The following is a 27,635-nucleotide window of genomic DNA, read 5'->3' as shown; positions in this document are numbered from 1 at the left end:
TTTTGTTTGTTTTGGCTTTAACAGAGCGGTCTCTCACTACAATACTGGAGATTTTGTTTCACCAGTAAAAAGGTTTATTAAGAGAAGAACAGAAGTTAAAATAGAATAATCCAAATTATTTACTAATGCAGGTCGGGTTTTCATTATGTATACATGTTGAAAACTGAAGGTCTTTTGTAAGTGAACCTAAATGTAGACATAATGGAAAAAATACTAGGCTTGAACAAACGTAAACTCAAATTTTTCCTCCAAGGGGCCAAACTCAGCATTGTCAATGGGTCAGTTTGGTTCCTTTCAGGTTTGCTTCAACTTTGCTTTTATGTCCATTCAGGTTTAAGTTATTTTCCAAAAAGGGCCCAAATGAACAGATACAGATCCAAACAGACAATAGGGCCCAAAAATCCAGAATATCCGGATGTGAGTTTGCTCGCTGAACTGGAAGGTTAGTTTTCAGACGTTTCGTCACCATTCTAGGTGACATCATCAGTGAGACTCCGATGAAGCGCTGGTGTTATATCCTGCTTTCTATTTATCTGTTTAGGTTTCCTTGGGTTAGTGATGTCATTTCCTGTATTGGTGATGTAATTTCCTGTTTTTTTTTCAGAGGATGGTAGATTGATTTGGAGCCAATGTGTTTGTTGATGGAGTTCCGGTTCGAATGCCATGCTTCTAGGAATTCTTGTGCATGTCTCTGTTTGGCTTGTCCTGGGATGGATGTGTTGTCCCAATCAAAGTGGTGTCCTTCCTCATCTGTATGTAAGGATACGAGTGATAGTGGGTCATGTCGTTTTGTGGCTAGTTGATGTTCATCGGAGGCTCACTGATGACGTTACCTAGAATGGTGACGAAATGTCTGAAAACTAACCTTCCAGCTCAGCTAGCAAACGCACATCCGGAAACTCAACCTGAGCTACAAATCTTCTCAAAACTCGCCATCCAGAATATCCTTTATCTGTAAAACAGTTTGGAAGTTTTCAGACAAAGGATTTCTGACTTGTAATACAAATTCAATGATTTTAGAACATAAAATAGAAACCCATTAATCCCCTTATAATTTGAAAAGAAACAAATCAGCTTTTGTCTTGTACTCAAAATACATCACTGCTACAGCATCCAAAACATTATTCATATAATACTTATACCAGAGTCTCTGTATCAAACAGGATAGATTTAAATCACATGTGACTTCAATGTTTAGTCTGAAACTGCAGATAGCTTCATCATAGAGCAGTAATACGTCTGATCTTTGATGAGATTTAAATAACCTAATTAGGGTTTTATCCCAACATTTCTGGTTTGGAATTAAGCCTTCACTCTAAAGTAACCTAGTTTACTATGTATCCTAAAATGCTTGTGCACGACCTACATAGCTAAGCAATTTGAACAATTTCACAGGGAGCTCTGGCTGACATACAAAAAGGGTAAGTGTCAGAGATACTGACACTGGTGCCTGACTCTATATGAGGCAGTACTATAGCAAAGGACTATTCATGTGTAAATAAAGGGTGACTTAATAAAGGGCTACCAGCATCCATAATGTTATTTCAGTGGTAACAAAGTGGATACACCTGTTGGAAGATGAAGTGAGGGTGATCAAAGGTGCCCCAGCTCCCATGTCTGTCCACAGCTTAGGTAATTTCTTGGGCTGGTAAATGTTTATGTTAAGTACATACATAAGCTGACATCCATCCTGGTACCTTTGCTTCTACTCCTAAAAACAAACCTTGGAAATGGTCTAGTAGACAAGCCCTAGCTTTCAATGAAGTAAAGAAACAGCTATCATCCTCTATGGTGTTGGCACAATGTGATCCCAAGAAAGATCTGGTATTGACATGCGATGTCTTCCCATATGGCATTAGGGTGATATTAGATCATAGGTGGCTGAATGGAGAGGAAGGTCCAATAGCCTACACATCCACAACTTTAGCTAATGCAAAGTGTAAATGTACCCAGATAAAGAAAGGATTGGTCATATTTGGAGTGATGAAATTCCACCAACATTTTTATGGACATAAACTTCGGATAATCATGGACCATAAACCTGTGCTTGATCTGCTTAAAGAGGACAAAGCTGTGGTGCTCATAGTTTCAAGCTGCATTCAGTGGTGGCCTCTACTACTAAGCACTTATGAGTTAAAACAATGTCCGGGAGGTTGAGTAGAGAATGTGCATGCATTGAGCCACCTCCTGTTAGCAGATGAATTATCAGATGAGATGGTATACCTAATGGAAAAGTCTGTAATGATATTAAATTTTCTGGACAAGTTCCCAGTCACAACTGAGAATATCAGATTTTGAACACAGAAAAATCCAAACTGAAATAACTGGTATTGATGGGGGAAACTAAAGGGCCATCTCTACTAGAATTGAAACCTTTTTGGACCTGGAGAGACCAGCTTATAGTAGAGGACTGCATATCATTACGGCGACCAAGAATGATGGTCCTGAGCAAAGATCCCCACCAAATACTGGCTGAACTCCACAAAGGTCATCCAGGGTTTTTCAAAATGCAGATGTTGGTGAAATGTTTTGTCTGTTGGCCAGGCTTGGGTGAAGATATAACTGCATTGTTAACAAGGACAAAAATTCCTGTCAGCAGCTTCATGGAGAATGTTTCATGGGTTCAATGTTCTTACTTATTGTAACATCCACTCAAAGTGTTGAATGTACACAGGTTCATTAAACAGTGGGAAGAGGTAGAAAAACTGCATGCGTCTCTTGTACAACAGAGTCCCAGAAGTGTTGGTCACAGATAATGGCCTATCATTTACCAGCTAGAAATCTAGATATTTCTTACCGTCAAATGGGATTTGACATATTCAGACAGCTTCATCATCCAATGGCCTGGCAGAAGTAGCAATCCAAACTTTGAAGGCCGGATTGAGGTAACAGCCTACGGCCTCACTAGATTCCAAGATGTCATGGTTCTTGTTTGGTAGTAGCTCTATCCCACAGGCAACTCCAGAAATACCTCCATCAGAGTTGCTAATGGGTAGAAGATTCTGCATCAGGTTAAGTCTGATCTTCCAGGACCTGAGAGCAGCGGGAGGTGAAATGACTTCAGGAACTCCAAAGCTGGATCCAAGATTCTGCCAAGTAAGAGAGACAGTTTGATGCAGAGGAAGAAGATTGATGTAGAATACAGAAATAGCTCTACATGATTAGGAGGCATATTTGATGCAAGGTCAGGACCAGTGACATATTAATACAGGTAAGTACGACGAACCTGAATAGGCATGAGGTCAATATGAAGCCATGAATTCTCAAATGGTGCAGGAGTAAAATATGTCCTGCCCCTCAAAACCATCAGAAATGCTGCCAGAACCCATGGATTTGCGCTCTCCATCCAACGTGGATATGTCCTCAGATCACAAATTGACATGACGGATGTAGCCATCTCAATGCTTTGCTGTTGAAAGGAAGTGAAATTCAGTCAAGGCACAAAGGGTGAACTGCCATGCGTTACGCTGCCTGCAGTCAGAGGAACCTGACCCGATGCTTAAACACACCAGGAGGTACTCCATGAAAGAGGACCAACTATGTCCATGGACTGAGAAGGAGAGAAAATGTAGTGATTGGGATGCGGTTAGCCAGCTGGACTTCATAGAATGAATTCTCTGATTGGAGTTGTTAATCTGATGCCTGCTTCTGAGGGAGTGCTAATGTCAGGACTGTTCAGTGTAAATACAAGATAACTTGGTGAAGTGATACCAGCCTCTAAGGAGTTATTTCATAATAAACATAAGCTCATTCATACTGCACATGATTCGTTTGCTCTAAAGCCATGCCTCAAAAATTGTTTGAAAAAGGAATCACCATGGCTACAGAAATATTTACAAGTTAATTAATAAATACAGACACAGAATATATGCTGGCTACAAACTTTAATACTACGAATACAGACTCACAATAATAAAATTAAAAATTATACATCGGAATCTCATTGTTTACATCACAATGTGAATGCATAGAGTATAGCAGCTAGGATTAGATAATTGTAGGTGTAGATTGTCTCATAGAAATATGATGTCAAGGTAATATCAGAAACCTGTCTCAAAGATGGGCAAGACTGGGTGTTAAAATATTCCTGGTACAAAATGTGGAGAAAAGTTAGAATAGGAAGGAAGTGTGGAGGGGTGTCACAATTGGTTAAGAAAACGATTGCAAGAACTGGAGAAAGAGGATGGCCCAGAGGGTTCAAGGACAGAATCAATTTCACCGCAGTTTAGGAACAAGAACGGTGCAATAAAGTTGTTCGGTGTAGTCTTTTTCCGACACCAGTATGTGTCTGGTCGAAAAGCAAAGGATACAGTGTTGGACCTGGTTCTTGAAAATGAAGTGGGTCAAGTAGATCAAGTGCCAGTGGAGAAACATTGAGGAAGAAATGATCATTCTGTTGTAATGTTTAGGATAATGGAGTAAGTGATAATGTTCAATACAGAAGTATGAAAATAACAGTTGGCATAGACCCGACTTCAATGGGCAAAAGAAAGGAGTTGGGCTGGATTGACTGGAACGAAAGGTTCAGGAGACACTGTTTCTGAGCAATCGGCTGTGTCAAAAAAGGAGATGGTTTGAATACACTTGAGTTTAGAAGGATGAGAGGGGATCTGATTGAGGCGTATAAGATTATTCAGGGATTGGACACTCTGGAGGCAGGAAGCATGTTTCCGCTGATGGGTGAGTCCAGAACCAGAGGACACAGTTTAAAAATAAGGGGTAGGCCATTTAGAACAGAGTTGAGGAAAAACTTCTTCACCCAGAGAGTGGTGGATATATGGAATGCTCTGCCCCAGAAGGCAGTGGAGGCCAAGTCTCTGGATAGTTTCAAGAAAGAGATAGATAGAGCTCTTAAAGATAGTGGAATGAAGGGTTATGGGGATAAGGCAAGAACAGGATACTGATTGTGGATGATCAGCCAAGATCGTAATGAATGGCCTACTCCAGCACCTATTGTCTATTGAATACAGTCAAGGTGTATTCCTTCAAATAGGAAAGATAGGACAAACAAATCCTGATGTCACTGGATGACAAATGAGATAGAAATTAAGAAAAAGAGAGAAAAGTATTTTTATGGCAGGTGTCAGGTTGAAAATACAATTGAGGACTAAGCAAAAGATTAAAGATTCAGAAGGGAGTTGAGAAAGCATGTTAGAGAAGCAAAAATGAATTACAAGAACAGACTGGCAGCCAACATAAAGGGAACCTCAAAGTCTTCAAAAGATGTAAAATAGTGAGGGAGTCACAAAATGTGGGATAGGACGAATCAAGGATGGAAAAGGGGATTTACATGTGGAGAATGGGAGCAAACTAAATTAATAGTTTGCATCTGTCGTAAAGAAGGAAGTGATTATTACCCAGGTCATGGTGACAAAGGTTGGTCACTAGAGCCAAAATTACTGGAAGAAATGTTGTATTGACTGTTGGTACTTAAAGTTGACAACATCCTGGGGCTGGCAGATGCATCCAGGATTTATTAAAGAAGTGAGGGTGGAAGTTGCAGTGACAGTGGCCAAAATCTTTCAGTTTTCCCTGGGCTCAGGAGAGGAGTCAGAAGACTGTAGAATTGCAATAATCACACTCTTGTTCAAAAATGATGTAAGGATAAGCCTGGCAACCTGAAGATTAATCAATTTAACATCAGTGGTAGGAAAGCTTCTGGAATCAATTATTTGGGGTACAATTTGTCGTCATGTTGAAAAAAGTAGGTTGATTAGCATGAGCCAAGATGCATTTCTAAAGGGGAAATCACATTTAACTAACTTGCTGAAATTTTTCAAAATACAGGAATTAATCAGTATAAAGTTATTGATGTGGCATGAATGGACATGCAAATACCATACCGAAGATGTGGAAAAAGTGATAGTTCATGGAATAAAAGTGACTATCAACATGGATACAAAATTGGCTGAGTAACAGAAAACATAGATCAGTGGTCAATTGATATTTTTTGTGCTGGAGGAAGATTTTTAATCGAGTCCCCCAGGGGTTGCTATTGGGATTCATGATTTTCTTGATGTATATTAATAGTCTGGATCTTTGTACATAGTGGATAATTTCAAAGGATATGGATGATTGTAAACTGTGTGAAAGACAGTGGAGAAGTTCAGAAGGACGTGGACATGTTGGTGGAGTGGGTGGTTAGGTAGCAGATCAAGTTTAATGCAGCAAAGTGAGGTACCTTGGATATTCTAAAGGGGTTGCAGAAACAGAGGGTTCTGGAAGTAAACATGCACAGATTATTGATGATAGCAGGGCAGGTGGAGAGAGTAGTTAATAGACAAGTAGTAAAGGAGATGATGTTGAACTTATGAAAGGCACTTGTCAGGTCTTAGCTGCAGTATTGTTTACAGTTATGGGTGCCACACTTTTGGAAGGATATGAAGACATTGGAGAAAATGCCAAATATATCTACAAAGATGGTTCTTGGAATGAGAAAGCTTAGTAATAGGAATAGAGGGGAGACTTCTTTTTGTAGAGGACAAGCGTAAGAGGCGAGCTGATGGAAATTTTCAAAATCATGAAGGGGTAAAGTAGACTGGGAAAAACTGCTCTTGCTTGTAAAAGAATCAAAAACAAGAAAACACAGACTTAAAATGATTTGCAAAAGAAGCAAGTGAGGTGTGAGAGAATTTTTTTTTACACAATGGGCCGAGAAAATGCCGCCTGAAAGTGTAGTAAAGGTGGATTCAATTGAGATATTCAAGCGGGCATTAATGACTGTTTCTGCTTAAATAATGTGCAACAGTAAAGGGAAAAGATACAAGAATGCCAGTAAGTCATGATGTTCGTTTGGAGAGTTGGTGCGGACACAATGGCTGATTAATTTCATTCTGTGCTGTAAAGACTTGATGATCCTGTGATTTTGCTTTTACTGAAAGGTAAGAGTTTATCCTGTAAATTCTCCTTGGCACGTTGCTTTGTCTGTCTGTTTCAGTTGCTGATTGCCCAGCTATATATTTAGGAAATTTATGATTTCATTTCATAATTCTAGACTTTTCAGCATTACTGTTTGTTTAATTCAATTGAAGATTCCTGATTATCTAACATATGAAAACTGCATTTCAAGTGGCTTATAAATGTGGACAGAACTGTAAAGTTAAGTGAATGCTTTAGGGTAGATTGCCAGCACAACTTTAGCATTGATGTGGAACAATTTTCATTTCACATTTTTGTTTCACTGCAGAGCCAGAGTTAGGGTCTGATGTGATCCTAGAGTGAAGCAGTGTACAATTCTCTGCAGATAATTTTCACTTAGTTCTGCAGTGGCACTATGTTGACTGAAAACTGAGTATAATGTTAAACCTGATTTGAAACAAAAAAAGGTTCAGTCTTCAATGTGAAATTGAATATCAAATGTTTTAACGTTAATTTTAATATTTAAAGACAAAATATTCTCAATATTTTATCCCTATTGGGAAAATGCTGCCTGTGCAAGAATCAAACTGCACACAGACCTCGCTACTGAGAGGAATAGTTATTGTACACTTGCAGCTAGACAGATGCTGCACTACTATCTCATTGAAATTGAATACTGTTGATTAGTATAAATTCACATTTTAAAGTTACATCAACCATTTGATTTACGATGATTATCTACTCTTTATCCATTTAATAGCTGTGCTGAATGCAGTAAAGCTGGCATATCGGATAGAAATTTTAACAAATTTACACGTGATGTAAAAATATCAGTTATACCTCGAGGTCCTCTATCATAATTCAAGAATTGATCAGTTGTTTGTATCCATAATTACTGTATTACATATTACATTTTTTTCTGGCTAGCATAAATAAACATCACTTTTTTTCCCAAACGTGGTTTGTTCCAGAATGTGAGTAGAGAATTCATGTTCTAAAATTACTTTGCCCATTCAACAAATAACGTGGCGTGGTAATATGTTATTTCTCTAGCAACCTTTCAATATTCTTTTGATCGTAACTAACTTCCAATTTTTAAAATTTGACTCTGCGTTTACGATACTTTTTTACTGCATAAAATGCAATAAGTAACAGCTTTAGACAGAGGGGAAGGGTATAGTGCGGATACAGTTACAGATCCATGGACAACTTTTAAGGCGCAAATAAAAATGAAGGTGTGTTTTGCTGTCCCTATTTCTGAAGTTTGATGGGAAGCAGGCTGTTGTTACATTGTGGCAGGGGAGCTGGCTGCTCAGTGTCGATGCACTGGTTACAATAGTATTGAAGCTCTGAGAGCCAGTGAGTTGCCTGACGTAATTTAGCAATGAAAGGATACAGTCTGCTCCGTACAGTATACAACTGTCAGGCAACGGCAGAGAGGGAGAGCGAGCGCATTGTGCCCGGAGCCGCAGCTTAGAGACGATGTGAGCAACTTCAGAAGGAAGGTTATGTCTGAGTGTGTCGGGGAGAGGGAGGGCGGAGGAGAGAGAAACAAGACAGGAAAAATTCACAGACCGTAGACAGGGCGGCCAGCCATCGCAGAAACACAGAGTTGACGGAGGGGGAAGAAGAGGAAACATTTGCAAGAATTGTTGTGTGCGGCAAGAAGGCGCTTTGCTCTCATTCTGGGGAGCCAGCTAAAAACATGGCGACTGTACCAGTCTACTGCATCTGTCGGTTACCTTACGACGTAACTCGATTTATGATTGAATGCGATGCGTGCAAAGACTGGTTTCACGGCAGGTAAAAGGCAGCTTTGTCCTCTCTCTCACCCCCGGCTCCCTTCCTTCCCCGGCCTTTGTCCGGTTTTTTTTGTTGTGTGATCTGGTTGCCGCTTTCGGTGTGTGTGTGTGTGGCGGTCGGTCGGGCGGGCGGTCTGTGAAGTGTTGGCGGGAGCTGTGCAGTCCATTGACTGTGGCGACAGTTTTACAAGAAGCGAGGCCTGAGGAAGAAGGCGGCGCTGCAGACGGCTCTCTCCGGGTGACAGAAGCTATTTATCATTGTGTAAATATTCGCCTTTCTGAGAGATCAGCGCCCCCCCAACCTCCAGCAAGATGTTTGATGATGGCTGGGGGGCGGTGGGGGTTGTTTTTGTTGTTGTTGTTGTGGTGGTGGTGGCGGGGCCCCGTAAAGGATGGCGTTTGTGAAGACAATTTGTATTAAATGTTGTGAAAGGTGTTCCCCATGTTTTGTTTCTGATCAGTGATCCTTAAAATCTCCCGAAATAAAACAGCTGAAGATATGTATACGCAAATTATGTGATTTTTGCACCGTCTGAATGTGTTTACAAATCGCAAGGCGCTTCTCTCCTGCTCACGACCGAACTGGTGGGATATTTTTGAGCAGCTCTTGGTGATTTAATAATCTACGATTTCTGCCCCCGGGACGATTCCCGCTTTTGTTTAAATTGATAAAATAAGCGGGACCTGATCGGGCAGACGTAAATGTTGACATTTAACTTGCGTTTTATTTATAGTATTTCCACGTGTGGTTTCTGAAAATAAATGTCAGAAGGCCTTTGCTGACGTTTCTTAATCCCTTGATTTTCAGTCCGTTTTTAAAAAGAAACGGGTTTCACTGTTAACTGTCGATTAATTTTGAAGTTAAATAGCACCTGAAAGTTTTTTTTCCCTGATGCATGCAACATGCCAGGAATCCATTTCGTCTATATTTACTGTATAACGAAGAAAAAAGACAAAATGTGTTTGGTCTGGCGGTTTGTACAGTTAGTGTTTTGAAATTGTCCTTCTTAAATACGTTTAGGAACATAGATCACCAGCACACAAACTTCTTCAAAGTTTTTGGCGCTTACCATCTTATGTGAAATAGAACATACCATTTGAATGTTTTTGGTGACTTAAAAATACAATTTCGGTCAGTAGCTCCCCCTTCCCATTAGAAACTTATGAATAACTAACTTTTCGAGAAAAAATCGATTGCTTAATTATATATTTAAGTTTTTTTTTCTGAGTAAATAAATAGAGCAGAGACATGTGTCAACTCATAATGAAGCTGGAGTTTTCTCCCTTCAACTTCTCCCGTATGAATCCAATCTCTGGTTCGGTCAAGTAATAAGTAGTTGACTGACTGAAGGGACTGTCGTGAAGATTACTCACCTGTGGCTGAATCATGCTGCACTTAGCTGCTTTTAACGATTTCAGAAAAGCGCTAGAAGCCCACCAAGCTGGAGATTGATCAGAGGACATTTTAAAAAATAATAAAAATTAGGTTTTTTTTTCGTATTCTATCACCAGTAGTTCAACCTATGTTAAAAATTAACTAAAAGTTTCATCAGCTGTATTAAATACTTTTTTATTTAGACATCTTTTGACATTTTAGCCAAATCTTGATCATTTAATATTTAGAAACAAGTGTGTGGTCACTGACAGACACTCGTCAATTTATTATCATTTTGCGAATGTACAGTATTTATAATTAACTGATTTGAGCAGGTTAGAAAGTAACTGGCAAACAGCTAACTTTCTTTGTCATAGTTTTGACAGCTGAAGCTAACTACACTCTCTTGGGTGGTTAACTGGCAAATCTCTTTAATATGCAGTGATAATGGGAACTGCAGATGCTGGAGAATCCAAGATAATGAAATGTGAGGCTGGATGAACACAGCAGGCCCAGCAGCATCTCAGGAGTGCAAAAGCTGATGTTTCGGGCCTTGACCCTTCATCAGAGAGGGGGATGGGATGAGGGTTCTGGAATAAATAGGGAGAGAGGGGGAGGCGGACCGAAGATGGAGAGAAGAGAACATAGGTGGAGAGGAGAGTATAGGTGGGGAGGTAGGGAGGGGATAGGTCAGTCCAGGGAAGACAGACAGGTCAAGGAGGTGGGATGAGGTTAGTAGGTAGGAGATGGAGGTGCGGCTTGGGGTGGGAGGAAGGGATGGGTGAGAGGAAGAACAGGTTAGGGAGGCAGAGACAGGTTGGACTGGTTTTGGGATGCAGTGGGTGGAGGGGAAGAGCTGGGCTGGTTGTGTGGTGCAGTGGGGGGAGGGGACGAACTGGGCTGGTTTTGGGATGCGGTGGGGGAAGGGGAGATTTTGAAGCTGGTGAAGTCCACATTGATACCATTGGGCTGCAGGGTTCCCAAGCGGAATATGAATTGCTGTTCCTGCAACCTTCGGGTGGCATCATTGTGGCACTGCAGGAGGCCCACGATGGACGTGTCATCTAAAGAATGGGAGGGGGAGTGGAAATGGGGAAACCAAGCGGAGGCTTGGGGACCGCTTTGCAGAACACCTCCGCTCGGTTCGCAATAAACAACTGCACCTCCCAGTCGCAAAACATTTCCACTCACCCTCCCATTCTTTAGATGACACGTCCATCGTGGGCCTCCAGCAGTGCCACAATGATGCCACCCGAAGGTTGCAGGAACAGCAGCTCATATTCCGCTTGGGAACCCTGCAGCCCAATGGTATCAATGTGGACTTCACCAGCTTCAAAATCTCCCCTTCCCCCACCGCATCCCAAAACCAGCCCAGTTCGTCCCCTCCCCCCACTGCACCACACAACCAGCCCAGCTCTTCCCCTCCACCCACTGCATCCCAAAACCAGTCCAACCTGTCTCTGCCTCCCTAACCTGTTCTTCCTCTCACCCATCCCTTCCTCCCACCCCAAGCCGCACCTCCATCTCCTACCTACTAACCTCATCCCACCTCCTTGACCTGTCTGTCTTCCCTGGACTGACCTATCCCCTCCCCACCTATACTCTCGTCTCCACCTATCTTCTTTTCTCTCCATCTTCGGTCCGCCTCCCCCTCTCTCCCTATTTATTCCAGAACCCTCAGCCCATCCCCCTCTCTGATGAAGGGTCAAGGCCCGAAACGTCAGCTTTTGTGCTCCTGAGATGCTGCTGGGCCTACTGTGTTCATCCAGCCTCACATTTCATTCTCTTTAATATGCAACTGCTTTTAAGCAGTATATAGACTTGAATGAATTATGACTTAAAAAAAAAACTCCACAAGTAATGCGCCAAAATTAAATTGTTTGGGTGCAAAGGCAAGTATAGGAAAGATTTAAAGCTTTTGAATAAAATTTATTTATGAGTTTACTAAGAAAATGACAATTGACAACTGATACGAGGAGAATACAGGTCTGCATATTTTTGAAAACATTTTTGACAATTTAAAATTGCGTCATTAGTTGGTGGTAAATTGACACCTTTTCAAATAATGTGTATTTCCAATACAGCTGTATTAATCAATCTGCATCTAATTCTCTCTTAAATATGTCAGAGTATTTTTAAATCAATGTCTTTTGAAAGTTACATTTTAAAATGCTATCTAATTGCACTGATTCAATGCATGTTTTGAGTTTGTGATGTGAATGATCTGTGCCTGTTTCACTGATTTTGCCTATAGCACAAACTCTGTCCTGGAGTGTTTATGATTTTAGCACAAATTATATCAATGAACAGTTCTCATAAAGCCAGACTTTTCACATTTTTTCTTCTTGCATTACCATATTAAAATGTTTTTCAGTACACCATTGAAGTTGGAAAGTGGTGGACTTAATGACAAATGCATTCACAGCATAGTGTCCAACATTCCTATGTTGTTGTGTCAATTTGAAGCAATTTAAAAACAAGCTCAGTGGTTGCAACCATCATAGAACATTACAGCACAGTACAGGTCCTTCGGCCCTCAATGTTGTGCCGACCTTTCATACCGATCTGAAGCCCCTCTAACCTGCACTATTCCATGTACGTCCATATGCTTATCCTAATATGTGGGACAACCATTTTGCTTTTACAAAATACAGCTGAAGCAAATATAGATGAAACAAATAGCAGTTGGGTCAGTATTTTAATAATATATTAATATATTAGCTAAAAATGGCAAATTTCTGTGGATGATAATACAATGTATCAACAAATAAAGGGGATATTTAGTAGAGCATGCTACGTTACTCACTGTTAATGCAGTTACAATGCAGCTCTTTCTTGAGGCTTTGTCCTACTTGGTTGATGTTGTGTAACTACTAAAAGTGAAAAAAAAATAGATATTTTTGTTAAGATCTTCCATCTCACTGAGGAGGCCTGAGGCCAATCTACATCTAACAGCCTGCTGTGAAAACTCTGCCCACATTTTGGCACCTGAAACAAATTCTACCACAGCCACTGAGATAATCCATGGTATTCTAAAAAAGATCAACAATATTCAACGTAAAACAAACCACAACATTCATAGATTAAAAAAACCCAATTCATCCCATTTTTGAATATTAAGGGACCTTTTAAGAACTTTCAGGATGTAGATTTGCCAAAATCTAATCAGGTACTGATTGGGCTGGATACGAAATCATATTTTGTTGAAATCGGTCCATTAGTTTTTGAAACATTTTGTTTACAGACTAACAGAATAATATCAGGGGCAAAATAATTTTCCCCCACCTCCATTAGTGGAAGTAATAATGTTGTAGAGCCATATAAGTTTATATACTAGACTACGTGGTTTCATCATGTCTTCATCAGCTCTTTGCATAAATATCCTGACTAAATCTACTGCCCTTTTCTCATAAGCCTGTATTAACATCTGCTTCAGATATTTATCAATTTTAGTCATAAAAGATGCAATGATATCTGTCTCAACTATTCCCTGTACAAAGCATTTCATGCTTCAACAAATTCTGTGTAAGTAAATTTCTCCTGATTCTCTTTTTGATTTAAATTAGTAGCCCCCTCAACATTGACTTCAGAAGAAATAAATATTCTTTCTCTGTTTATCCAAATCAAATGCTTCATAATTTGAAAATGTCCACTAAATTTCCTCTTAGTTTCTCTGTTCCATGTGAAATGACTGTAGAATTTCCTTTCAACCACCTCCCTATCCATGGTATCTTATTTGTGAGACTACTCTAGAGTCCTTAAGGATTAGTGTTTTTCGAATATGGGTGCCAAAAGTACATACCAAAGTCTAACTGTGACCTAACTACTGCTTGTAGCAGTTTATTACTAGCTCTTTGCTCTTGTACTCTGTGCTCATGTTTATAAGCTCAAAATGTATTGGTGTTTCTATGAGGGTTTAGAGCTGAACACAGCAGGCCAGGCAGCATCAGAGGAGCAGGAAAGCTGATGTTTTGGGCCTGGACCCTTCTTCAGAAGTTTTTTTTGTGTTACCTTGAATTTTTAAAGAAATTTGTGTTTAACCCTTAGTCTGTTCACCCATATCTTTGTGTCTTTCTGTTGAGGATATACAATTTGCTGGAGAGGATAAGTTCAAACAGATTTGACTACTTGAAACTAGTCATCCATGGGGCACTGTGGGTCAACAGGAGCAGTAACTATTCAACTAGTCTGTGCTCATGACTGGCATATTCCCCACCAAACCATTACCATCAAGCTAGGCAATCAACCCTGGCTCAATGAAGAGTACAGAAGGCAGGCCAGCAGCAGTAACTGGCATTCTCAAAGGTGATGTATCAACCCGATGAAGCTACAACTGGAATTACTTGTATGTTAAACATGTGATAGACAGAGTGAAGTAATCCCACAATCTGTGGCTAAGTCTAGGCTCTGCAGTCCTGCCACATTTGATCATGAATCTGATCATAAACACCTAACTGGAGTAAGACGTGCCACTAATAGCCTTACCTTTAGTGATGGAGGAGCCCAGCGCATTAATGCAATAGATAAGGCTGAAGCATTTGCTGTTCCACCAGAAGTGACAAGTCTTTGGTCTATTTCAGATGCCTCCTGAGCTCTGCAGCATCACGGATTCTAGTGTTCAGCCAGTTCGGTTTAATTCAGGTGATATCAAGAAATGGCTGAGGACACTGAAAACTACAAAGCTTCTGGTCCCTGATAACATTCTCGGAACAGTACTGAACACTTGTGTTCCAGAGCTAGTTGCATCTCTTGCCAAGCTGTTCCAGTAAGGTTACAACACCAGCACCTACCTGACAATGGAAAATTGTTCAGGTATGTCCTCCACTCATGTACCAGAACAAAACCAACCTGGCAGAATACCACCCCATCAGGCTACTCTCAATCATCAGTAAAGTGATGGAGAGTGTGGACAACATGCTATCAAATGGCACTTAACTCAGTGATAACCTGCCCACTGATGTTCAGTTTTAGTTTGCCAGGGCCACTTGCCACCTGATCTCATTACAGTCTTGCTCAATGCACAGACGAATGAGCTGAACGTTTCATGTGGCAAGCCAGCATCAAGACAGCATTTGATGACTGTGGCCCAAGAGCAGTAGCAAAGTTGGTGCCAGAGGTATCCGAGGAAGCTATGCAGTTGGAGTAATAACCTGGATTAAAGGATGATGGTTGTTGGATGCCAGTCATGTCAGCTGTAGGATATCTCTGAAGTAGTTTTTCAGGTTAGTGCCCTAGGGCCAAGCAGCTTCCAACCTGCAAACTTTACCAGCTGGTAGGTTACTTTAATAATCGGGGTGAAGGAACTGACGGTATTGTTGCTAAGTTTGCAGATGGCATAAAGATAGGTGGAGGGACAGGTAATATTAAGGAGGTGGGAAGGCTGCAGAAAGACTTGGACAGAGTGGGCAAAGAAATGACAGATGGAATACAATGTGAGAAATTGTGACATTATGCTCTTTGACGGTACTAGTAGAGACACAGAGTATTTCCTAAATGGGAAAGGCTTTGGAAATCTGAAGCACAAACCGATTTAGGAGTCCTGGTTCAGGGTTCTCTTAAGGCTAACACAGGTTCAGGCAGTTAGGAAGGCACATTGCAATGTTAGCATTCTTTTCAAGAGGGCTAGAATGCAAGAACAGATCCTTTGTGCCTGAGAGAGAAGGAAATTCTTCAGCCAGAGGATGGTGACCTGCAGAACAGATTGCTGCAGAAGGCCGTGGAGACCAAGTCGTTGAGTGTATTTGAGGCAGAGATAGATAAGTTCTTGATTAGTAAAGGGGATCAAAGATAATGGGGTTGAGAAAGATATCAGCCGTGATGTATCAGACCCAATGGGCTGAATGACCTAATTCGGCTCCTGTATCAATGGTCTTATGGATAAAGGCAGTCAGTCCATGAGAACATCAACTGGAAATTCCCCTCCAAGCTGTACATACATCCTGATTTGGAACCATATCACTGTCATATTGATGAGTCAAAATTCTGGAACTCCCTTCCTGACAGCACTGTGAGTGTGCCAGTACCACATAGGTATGGTTCAAGAAGGTAATTCATTATCCTTTTCTCAGGTCAATGAGCAATAAGTACTGGCTTAGTCAGCAATAGTCCCATTCTGTGGACGAGTTTAAAAAATATATTATTCCTATTCCCAAAATGCAATACCTCTCCCTTCTCCAAATTTCAAATGATACCTGACCTATTCTGCTAACTTACTTATTGCCATTCTACTATCCCTTACAGTTTCCCTCATGTGTAACAAACTCTTATGTTTTTGCATCATCAAGTTATGATATAGTCTCCACACCCAGATCCATGTCATTGATATAGTGAGAACAGATGTATGATTCAGCGTCCTGAGTATATGGCTTTCAACTGTTTATCATCTAGAGTAAAATCAATTCACATTAAATTTTTGTTTTGCATCTGGCTAGTAATTTTAATTTTATTACATGTTCCAGAATTTTTGTAGGAACCTCCTTCCTGACATTCCATATGTAGGGCGCATGCTGTTATTTGTGCAATATTGATAAGTTCTTTATTGTGTGTGTGGCATCAGTCTCGAGAGACCATGGATCCGCGCTTGGGGAGTTTTGATCAGCTGCTGGTGGTAGCGCAGCGTCTGTTGTGGCTGTACAGGCCCGCATGGGAGTGACAGTCTCAATTGCAGCACTGCATTTGAAGACACTCTCCTCCCGTGTTGTCGTGTTGCTTTCTTTCCGTGGAGTGCGCTTTTCCTCAGGATCTAGCCTCAGTTTCTTCTCTCCTCGCTGCAGCCCTCTGTGTAGTTCCCCTCTCCAGCGTGAACGATCTTTTGCGACGTCTTTCCATCTCTCGACGTCCAGGTCCATTGACTTCATGTCCCTTTGCAGACCTCCTTGAAACGAAGATGGGGTCGTCTTCGTGCTCTCTTGCCGATGGCCAATTCCCCGTACAGCACGTCTTTCGGGATCCTCCCTCTGACATACGATGTACGTGACCCAACCAGCAGAGGCGGTGTTGTTGGAGTAGGGTGAAGAGGCTGGGTACCTGGGTACGGGTGAGGACTTCAGTGTTGGTGACTCGGTGGGTCCACTTGATGTCCAGAATGCATCTCAGGCTGCAAAGGTGGAAAGCGTTGAGACACTGCTGTTGTCTGGACTACGGGCTCCAGGTCTCGCTGCTGTAAAGCAGTGTGCTGAGGACGCACGTCCTGTAGACTGCAATCTTGGTGTTCGTAGTCAGCTTTTTGTTCTCCCAGACTCTCTCGGTCAGCCTGCCGAATGTGGAGGGTGCTCGTCCGATCTGCCTGTTGATCTCGGAGTCCAGGGAGAGGCTGCCTGTGATGGTGGAGCCGAGGTATGTGAATTCGTGGAGTACCTCCAGCTCGTAGTTGTTGATGGTGATGACAGGGGGGTGCTCAATGCCTTGACCCAGCACGTTGGTCTTCTTCAGGCTAATGGTCAGGCTGAATTCCTGGCAGGCTCTTGAGAGGTTGTCCATGAGGCGCTGCAGTTGCTCTTCAGAGTGTGCTGCCAGCGCTGCGTTGTCTGCAAACAGCATGTCTCTAATGAGTACTTCACGAACCTTGGATTTTACCCTCAGCCGGGACAGATTGAACAGCCTTCCATCCAATCTGGTGTGGAGGTAGACACCATCAGTTGATGTTACAAACGCATGTTTCAGCATGACTGCGAAGAAGATGCCGAACAGGGTGGGGGCAAGCACACAGCCCTGCTTCACATCACTGCAGATGTTGAAAACCTCTGAAGAAGAGCCGTCAAATTGAATGACGCCTTTCATGTCTGTGTGAAATGATTGGACTCTTCCAAAGAGTCTCAGAGGACAGCCAATCCTGGTGAGGATTTTGAACAAGCCTTCTCTGCTCACAATGTCGAATGCCTTCGTGAGGTCAATGAAAGCAACACAGAGTGGTTGTCTTTGCTGTCAGCATTTCTGTTGTATCTGTTGGAGGGAGAAGATCATGTCGATTGTGGAGCGTTCTAACCTGAAACCGCACTGAGATTCGGGGTATACCCTTTTGGCGATTTTCTGTAGTCTGTTCAGGACCACGCAGGCGAAGATCTTCCCAACGATGCTCAGTGGCGAGATTCCTCTGTAGTTGTTACAGTCGCTTCTGTCCCCTTTTTTCTTATAGATGATGACAATGTTGCCAATGAGGGGACTTGGGCTGCGAATGGCTACTAGAATGAGTGGTAGGAAAACAAAATGACAGACCAGTTTGAAGTGATGGGACCATGTGAAAACGAGACAGAATGTCGGACTTGGTACACTGAGCATTTTGATGTGTATTTAAAGGTGAATGAGTTGGCTGAAGGCATAATGGTGCTGGTTTTCTTGAGGACCTTTGGGAGCAAGATCATCACAATTCTGAGGAGAAACGCGCAGTGAAGACATACCAAGAAATATGCAAACTGTTGGGAAGTTAATATGCACCAAACCTACAGGCTGGCACAGTGGTTAGTACTGCTGCCTCGCACCACCAGGGACCCTGGTTCAATTCCAGCCTTGGGTGACTGTCTGTCTGGAGTTAACACATTGTCCCTGTGTCTCCTTGGGTTTCTTCCCATAGTGCAAAGATGTACAGGTTATATAGACTGGCCAAGCTAAATTGCTCATCGAATCTGTGGATGTGCACGTTAGGTGATTAGCCGTTGTAAATGTGGGGTTACAGGGATAGAGTGGGATACAGGGAGGCTGGGTCTGAGTGGGATGCGCTTCAAAAGGTCAGTGCAGACTCAGTATGCTGAATGGCATCTTTCTATACTTTTGAGGAATCTCTGATTCTGTGATCACAGAATGTTTCTGTTTTAATAAAAATTGATACAGCATGAAGGAGAGTCCATCTCTCAATTTGTGGCCGCCTTAATTAAGTTTGTGGAATATTGTGAATTTGGAGGTTTCTTCCAAGGTTTCTTGTGGGACTCTTTGGTTTGTGGGCTCTGACACAAAGACATCCAAAGGAAACTGCCAACAAAGAGAGATCTGGATTTCAAGGCAGCTTTCGAAATTACAACCTCAATTGAGTTGGCTGACAGCGAAGCAACACAATTGAGCGATGATGCCCTGGAAATAAAGTAGTGGAAACTTGGAGAGTGCAGTAGCAATGGCATAGTGCCATCGATGTGGTAAGAGTGACCACAAGGAGTCAACGTGTTGGACTGACGAAGCCCAGTGCAGCAGATGTGAGTGAGTGTGCCATATTGCCCGTAATTGCCGGGTGCAACCCAAATGGGAAGGACTGCCTGAGGGAAACAATTCTATAGACATGTCGTAAGGTACATACCCGCAGCTAGGGAGTAGACCAGGAGTCGGCTGGGTCTGTGGGTGAAGCAGGAGGCCCAGAGTTTCATTAAATATCCTTATGGATGGGGGGTGAAACTGATCGTTTATGAGTTCTTCCCAAATCAGAGAGTAAGACAAGAAAGATGGAAGTGGATATGGGTGCAATGGTGCCTCTGAACCTGAATCAGTATATCAGGAAAAGTTAAAGGCACTGCCGCTGAAGACTGTCAAGATTACACGCCCGAACAAGTGGTGCCACTGAAGGGTAACAGTAAGTACTGGTAACAGTACTAGCCAGCTAAGACACCACTTTGCTTGAACAGCCTCCGTACATAGTGAAAGATGACTACTCTGCATTATTTGGATGTTTCAGGTTACGGGAATTAAAATTAAATTGAGATGTTATTAATAGGCTGGTGGACTCTAAAACAAGTTTGCAAGATATTTTGGACGTGTATAAGGATGTCTTCCAGGGAACCCTGAGGGAAAACAAAAGGATTAGAAATTAAAACAGAAGTTTCTAGAAAAGCTCAGCAGGTCTGGCAGCATCTGTGGAGAGAAATCAGAGATTTCTGATTTACAGCATCCGCAGTTCTTTCAATTTTTATTTGATTAGAAATTAAAGTTTGGTTGAAGTGGGAGGTTTCTTCGAGGATTCTGAAAGTGTGTCCAGTGCTGTGTGCCATCGGCCTAATATGGAGGCAGAACTGACCAGTTGGTGAACCTGTGGGCGTTGGATCCAGTAACAACCAGTGAATGGACCAATCATCTTATAAACAGTTGGCGTGATGATTTTGGTGATAGTAATGTAATAGTCAACCACGCCCTACAAACAATCAATAACCACTTCAACTCATTTGAAGACCTGCTCAGTGGACTGGCCGGGCAAAGAAATTTTTAAAAATGGATGTGTCACAAGCCTACTTGCAGATGGGTCTCCCAAAGGAGTCCCACTGTTGCTGATGGTAGTGACTCATAGGGTATACTAGAAGCAACAGCCTTTTGGCATCTTGTCAATGTTAGCTTTTTTCCAGAGGGCCATGGACCAAATTTTGAGTGGATTGCCAGGAGTTGAGTGGTTACTTGATCCTCCAGAAGAGGAGCATTTGAAAAATCTATAAAAACCTGAAAAATGTTGCAGGAGCATGGCCTACAGGTAAAAGAAGAGAAACGTGAGTTTCTTTAAGACTTTGTAGAGTCCCTGGCCATATAATTGATGGTGAGGGGCCCAAGAATTTGAAGGCTATAATGAAGTCCCCTAGACTAGAGAATGTGTCTCAGCTGAGATCATTCTCGGTATTTGTAAATTACTAAGGCAAGACCATGTCTAATCTGGCAACTGTGCTAAAACTCTGCATCGGTTGATGGGAAAAGAGTGACCTTGAAATGGACCCAGGAATGTGACGAGGCTTACCTGGAGGTGAAGCAAGCCCTAAAAAGTTAAGAAATATTGACTAAATTTCAACCCAAAATTACTTCTGCAGTTGCTGTGTGATGCCCTTTTGAGATTGGTGCTGTATTGTCACACATCCAGCCAAATGGAGAGGAAAGACCCATTGCATTTTCATTAAGGTCACTAATGAAGATGGGGAAGTATTGTGCTCAAGTGGAAAAGGAAGGATTGGGCATTGTGTTTGGTGTTAAGAAGTTCACCCATTTCCTTTATGGCATGCACTATGTGCTGCTAACAGACCACAGGCTGCTAATCTTCATTTTCAGCCTGTAAAAGGAGATACCGTTAACAGTGGCAGCATGCTTGCAGAGATGGGCACTCGCTCAGTAGGTCCACTCATACGAAATCAGATACCAACAGTTGAAGAAGAACAACAATGCAGATGATTACAGCTACCGGGAAGTAAGGATGATCCTGACTGGAACCTGAAATATATGTTCTTTCCTGAGGAAGACAAGCTACTAGTGTCAGCGAGTCAGGTGCAGAACATTACTGAGAATGATCCAGTCTTGAGTCTACTGGTGGATTTAGTCCTGAGAGGAAGGGCTTACCATAGAAGCCACCCAGAATTACGTCGTTACTTATCCAAGAGGTGGGTGTTATTGGTATCAGACAGGAGTTTAATTTGGGTAGTGAGAGTTATTGTTTCTACCCTATAGAAGAACAAGTGCTCCAAGGGAACCCTGGTGTGATGCAAATGAAAGAAATAGCTAGGAGCTATTTTTCGTGGCCGAACGTGGACTTCCAGATTCAGGAGAAAGTGGGACCTTGCGAATCCTGTGTCTTAGAAAAGAAGGTGTAACCATGGTCACCCCATCACACGTATGAGTGGCTGCGATCACCATGGCAATAGATTCACATTGCTTTTATGGGACCAGTAGAGAGACAGATGTTGCTAGTTGTTGTGAATGCCCTGGCATTCGGTGGCAGTCTAGGACCGACTGTGAAACTGAAAGGACACCGATAATGTATTCCTTGTCCTAATTTAGCCTCCATCTACCTCGTGTTCTGCTTCTGGTTCTAGTGAACTACAAACGCAATAGCGTCCTGAAACAGCTAGTCATAGACCGATATCATTGTATGTACTCTGCCACAGTCAGCCAGCCGCTTGGTGCAGTCCGGATCAGAATCCCCTCCTTGTTAGGGGTTATGAGCTGAATTTCGGGCAACCCACCTCCTATTTTGGCAGTTTCAGCCCAATTGTGGGATGTTTTCTCCTCCAGTGAGAGAAGAGGAGAGATTGAGTGAAATGAAAGCAAGTGGTACAGCTCTCAGTGCTGTTGCGGGGATGGATGGGATGACGTGTAGTGAGTTGTTCCACGCGAATGAATAGGCTGCTCAGAAGGCATGTTGGATAGTGATACTGGGATGGGTGAGGAAAGATGTTGTATGAAATTGAGAGTGGAAGAGCATGCACCTTGGTAAAAAGTGAGTGCAGTAGGAGAGAAAGAGAAGGTGACGACTGTTATCCTCATGGAGCGAGGAAGTTCATTGACCATCTTCCTTCACTGTTGGGCATTGCTCTTTATGACTGAGACTGCGTTAACCTCAGTCCAGGCTGGTACGGTCTGACATCTCCACTGCTAGTTTCAGGGAAGATGACATCCCTCCTCTACATCAACGCGTTTACTAGGATGTCCAGGACCCTGTCCACAAAAGGGTGCCAGTTTCTCCTTTACCAGGTATAGGGTAAATGTCAGACATGGTTCAAGGAAGTCCCAGACTGAACAGTGCTTGTACGGATGCACAATAGCCTTTCAGTTATTCAGAGATAGTAGGAACTGCTGATGCTGGAGAATCTGAGATAACAAGGTGTAGAGCTGGATGAACACAGCAGGCTGAGCAGGAAAGCTGACGTTTCGGGTCTGGACCCTTCTTCAGACCTTTTTCTGAAGAAGGGCCCAGACCTGAAAGGTCACCTTTCCTGCTCCTCTGATGCTGCTTGGCCTGCTGTGTTCATCCAGCTCTACACCTTGTTATTTAAGCCTTTCAGTGATGGCAGCAGTACGAAAGAAAATGATCTATTTCAGGATATCCTGACAGTGACGGGGTGTGTGATTAATAAGGTAAGTTTGGATAATACATTCAGAAATGTTGCTGGACCTTGCAGAAAAAATCCCTCTGTAAAACCCTACAAAATTGAACATTTACCAAAATATGACAAGGTTCTGCCCTTAGAAGGCTTTATAGGGTAGAAGTGGAAATGTTGTTTCCACCTGCAGGAGATTCTTGGACCAGAGGACATAATCTGAGTATTTAATTTAAGACAGAAATGAGGAGGATTCTTTTCTCAGAAGTTAGTGAATCTGTGGAATTCTTTACCAAAACAGGGTTCTTATGAACTATATTCAAAACCAAGATAGGTTAGTAAGGGAATCAAAGTATATGGGGAAAAGGTGGAGCATTGGAGTTGAAGACTATCAGATCAGCCATGATCCCATTGAATGGCAGGGCATTCCAGATGCACTGAACTACCCAGTTCTGCTCCTGAGTCTTATGGCAACATAAGTTCCTTTCCTGGAAACGCTTTCAGCATTTTTAAAACCAGCTCATCTGGAAAATGATGTTGGCCCAAATTTTGTAGGAGAACTAATGTTGAAACTATCAACGCACATCTTTCCTAAAATCTGAATCGAATGGCATCTTCCAGTAACTACATGTGTAATTAAGTTGCTATTGATATTTCCCTGCTCCTCCAAACGTTGCACAAGATCAATATCTTGCCGAGGGACGCATCTTTTAAATATATCAGTGGGCATGAAATTAACTATGTGATAGACTCACTATCCACAGAAAAATGTGTGGTCTGTTCATTCTTTTTTGAAAAAAGTTTTAATAGTTTGCTTCATCTTAATTAATGCCTAAGAACATCTCTGGCTCTGAAAATTAAGTTTTTTGTCTGTACTGTTACTCCTTCAAATTTTTAAATATAATTTTTAAGAGGTAGAGAAAACTTCTAACAAATTATTTGTTTGTCTTTTATCTGTCAGCCTGTTTCCTTCTTTCTCAATCCCATCTTTCTGTTTCATTTTTTATTTTAGCTTCCTACATGATTTAGAATTGCAGTACCCAACTGATATTGAGGGAACATTGCCTATCTTGATACTTAAGGTGCTAAAGAGTCTCTGAGATGGTCAAAGTGGGATTTTAAGCTGCAATTCCAATTTACCTTTATTTTGTATAAGTTGCCATCATTGTAAAGGATTTGAAGCATGAGCTAGGAATGATTGCCAGGATCTTTCTGCATTGGCTAAAAGACTATTAAACTACTTGCTCATAGTTCACAGTAGAGAGACTGCAGAGCATTTGTATGAATTATGTTGCAATTCACAATCTCTCTAACTGGCTAACAATTGAACAGGAGCAAAAGGCCATGGCAGAAGATTTTGGGTGCTACCTAAGTCATGCTCTGCTTTCGTTGTTCACTTTCTGATGGATGGTGACCGGCTGCACTATGTTGAAGAAGACTTTTGAGGCATAGCAAGAGAAATTCTGGGACTTTTACTAAGATTTCACCAACGCACTATCAACATTTTCCTGGAAATTCTCTCAGGACTTACCCTAAAAAGAGCTAGTGGGAGTTGGTTAGCTCACCACACTGACTGTGATTATCATGAAGAACTCTCTTCTCAACTTCTCCCCTTGCCTGAGGCTTTAGTGAGAGAGTAGCCCTATGATCTGGTAGAATCTATGGGATCTTTACCTTTACCATTCACCAGCAGTAAGGAAGTTTATGGTCTTGGGAATCTTGCTCACTAATGAGGAATGGAAACAAATGGCAAGACCAGAGAGTGCAGCACTATCTACTGCAAGTGAGGAGAGCAGGAGGCCTTAAGCACAACAGACTTCAAGAAATGCTACTGCACTCATATCTCAAACATCAATGTATGTGGAGGCCATGCTTTACCAAGGAGATCATCACAGAGAAGTGTACTTTCAAGGGAGGAAGATTCAGTCCTTGCAGCACAACAAAGGCTGCATTCATAGAACTTCTAGGAATAATGTTGATTCAGTTGTTCTGTAATCAAGATGATGATGATACTTCATTTTTATAGTGCTAGAAACGTCTGGACATCTGCTATCAGTCACTCATCACAATCCTTTGTGTGCTTCCATACAAGAAGGCTGAAAGAGCCATACACACTCTGACGAATGACAATATATCCCAATGTGTTGTGAAGAAAAGCAGGTGGTTCTCAAGTTGTATCAGAAATAATGGGAACTGCAGATGCTGGAGAATCCAAGATAACAAAGTGTGAAGCTGGATGAACACAGCAGGCCAAGCAGCATCTCACGAGCACAAAAGCTGACGTTTCGGGCCTAGACCCTTCATCAGAGAGGGGGATGGGGAGAGGGTTCTGGAATAAATAGGGAGAGAGGGGGAGGCGGACCGGAGATGGAGAGAAAAGCAGATAGGTGGAGAGGCGAGTATAGGTGAGGAGGTAGGGAGGGGATAGGTCAGTCCAGGGAAGACGGACAGGTCAAGGAGGCGGGATGAGGTTAGTAGGTAGGAAATGGAGGTGCGGCTTGAGGTGGGAGGAAGGGATAGGTGAGAGAAAGAACAGGTTAGGGAGGTGGGGACAGGCTGGTTTTGGGATGCAGTGGGGGGAGGGGACGAGCTGGGCTGGTTTTGGGATGCAGTGGGGGAAGGGGAGATTTTGAAGCTGGTGAAGTCCACATTGATACCATTGGGCTGCAGGGTTCCCAAGTGGAATATGCGTTGCTGTTCCTGCAACCTTCGGGTGGCATCATTGTGGCACTGCAGGAGGCCCATGATGGACATGTCATCTGAGGAATGGGAGGGGGAGTTAAAAGGGTTTGTGACTGGGAGGTGCAGTTGTTTATTGCGAACCGAGCGGAAGTGCTCTGCAAAGCAGTCCCCAAGCCTCCGCTTGGTTTCCCCAATGTAGAGGAAGCCACACCGGGTACAGTGGATACAGTATACCACATTGGCAGATGTGCAGGTGAATATCTGCTTAATATGGAAAGTCATCTTGGGGCCTGGGATAGGGGTGAGGGAGGAGGTCTGGGGGCAAGTGTAGCACTTCCTGCAGTTGCAGGGGAAGGTGCCGGGTGTGGTGGGGTTGGAGGGGAGTGTGGAGCGGACAAGGGAGTCACACAGAGAGTGGTCTCTCCGGAAGGCAGACAAGGGTGTGGATGGAAAAATGTCTTGAGTGGTGGGGTTGGATTGTAGATGGCGGTAGTGTTGGAGGATGATGTGTTGTATCCCCCCACTGCAAGCCAAAACCAGCCAGCTTGTCCCCACCTCCCTAACCTGTTCTTCCTCTCACCTATCCCTTCCTCCCACCTCAAGCCGCACCTCCATTTCCTACCTACTAACCTCATCCCGCCTCCTTGACCTGTCCGTCTTCCCTGGACTGACCTATCCCCTCCCTACCTCCCCGCCTATACTCTTCTCTCCACCTATCTTCTTTTCGCTCCATCTTCGGTCCGCCACCCCCCTCTCCCTATTTATTTCAGAACCCTCTCTCCATCCCCCTCTCTGATGAAGGGTCTAGGCCCGAAACGTCAGCTTTTGTGCTCGTGAGATGCTGCTTGGCCTGCTGTGTTCATCCAGCTTCACACTTTGTTACCTTGGTGCTCAAGTTGGATAGGATTATGAGGTTTGCCATGAACCATGGAGCCATTGATTACCCATATTTGGCTACGTGAGCTCCTTGTTTAAACTCAGGAGCAGCTCATTCTGCAGCTGGGTGAAATTACCAGCAGCAAATCAGAAATGTGAATGTCACTATCCGGGGGATATCATGATTTATAATGAGGCAGTCACTGTCCAGCAGATCTTTAACCTGTAATGCAGTCTGCATGGCTGGCTTCCAGGTGACAAAGAATCCCCTCTGATTCTACTGCTCATGGCTCGCCCAAGAGCAGCACTTGACATCAGCTGAGTACTTTTACTGAGAGTCACTCAGCACTAGCTAGGTCAGAAGAGGTTTAGACATTTTGACTGGTGAGGAGATTTCCTGTAATACATCTCCAAGAAGATATGCAGATTTATGGTATATGATGTGTGGCCCACAGTCTGACAATCATGAGAGATTTGACATTTCCATCAGGACTTTTGACAGAGTGCCGAAGCCAGGAACTACAGAAAGAGAAGGATCAGCTCATGCACCAGAGGCACACAGCCCATACTCTTAAGCATAGGGAATGTTGTCTGACACCTCAGAACACACTCAGTATGCATGTGTAAAACATGAATGCACAGTATCTCTGCTCGTAATGCTAGCAAAATCACCCATCCTCTTTGTTCATATTTGTTGTGCTTATCTGGGGAGAGCCATTTTTTTTTTAACAGGCAAACCAGAACTTTTCACATGTGCAATTCAAACCTTTCAGGTGCCAGGACACACATCCTAAAAGTATGGGTTAATGTGGTGCAATGGTAAAGTCCCTATTCCTGGGCCAGTAGGCCTGGGTTCAAGCCCGACCTGCTATGAAGGTGCATCATATCTCTTTTGAAAAGATTGATTAAAAATAATTATGTCTTACCAGGCTGAAAGAGGGGTAGCTGCTTGAAAGTGCATGAAATGTAGTATGTGTCTCATTAAATTAAGGCTTGGAAATGTTTAAAAACTAGATTCATTGTCCTGTTCTCCACCCCCCAGCTATCTGAATTTGAACACATCTAAGAAGAACTCTTGCTGTCATGTAATTAAAGATGCTTTTGAAATATATCTTCTACCATCAGGTATTGGAGCATTGTTTTCTCTACCACAACCTAGAATCCTCAGCAAGCCCATCATTTGACCTCAATATTTTCGTGAAGACCACAGGAAAAACAACTACCAATTCCATTGCTACTCAATTACCATAACTGATCATTGTCTGCAGTTGATGTATC

At 42.6% G+C, this 27,635-nt stretch overlaps 1 protein-coding gene and 1 long non-coding RNA gene across 4 annotated transcripts in view; one reads left to right on the top strand and one right to left on the bottom strand.

Moving 5' to 3' along the window:
* LOC125460426 (uncharacterized) overlaps nt 1-8,811 on the bottom strand; it is a 42,677-nt gene extending 33,866 nt beyond the window's left edge. For 2 of the 3 annotated variants that reach the window (XR_007249252.2, XR_007249253.2), the window contains exons 1-3: nt 8,601-8,811; nt 3,227-3,409; nt 2,798-3,089 (exon numbers count right to left, since the gene is read on the bottom strand). This is a non-coding gene — a long non-coding RNA (uncharacterized LOC125460426). Of the gene's footprint in view, nt 1-449; nt 953-2,797; nt 3,090-3,226; nt 3,410-8,600 lie in introns of those variants that run through there. The other variant, XR_007249254.2, reaches the window with a different exon arrangement.
* The window catches only part of phf2 (PHD finger protein 2), a 160,859-nt gene continuing 141,429 nt past the window's right edge, over nt 8,206-27,635 (top strand). The window contains exon 1 of the mRNA XM_048547918.2: nt 8,206-8,661. Within this exon, the coding sequence (XP_048403875.1) occupies nt 8,564-8,661 (98 nt within the window). The 5' untranslated portion in view covers nt 8,206-8,563. The remainder of the gene's footprint in view (nt 8,662-27,635) is intronic.

Source organism: Stegostoma tigrinum, chromosome 11 (assembly GCF_030684315.1).
Source record: "Stegostoma tigrinum isolate sSteTig4 chromosome 11, sSteTig4.hap1, whole genome shotgun sequence".
Classification (NCBI taxonomy): Eukaryota; Metazoa; Chordata; class Chondrichthyes; order Orectolobiformes; family Stegostomatidae; genus Stegostoma; species Stegostoma tigrinum.
This window is presented reverse-complemented; position numbering and strand designations above follow the sequence as displayed.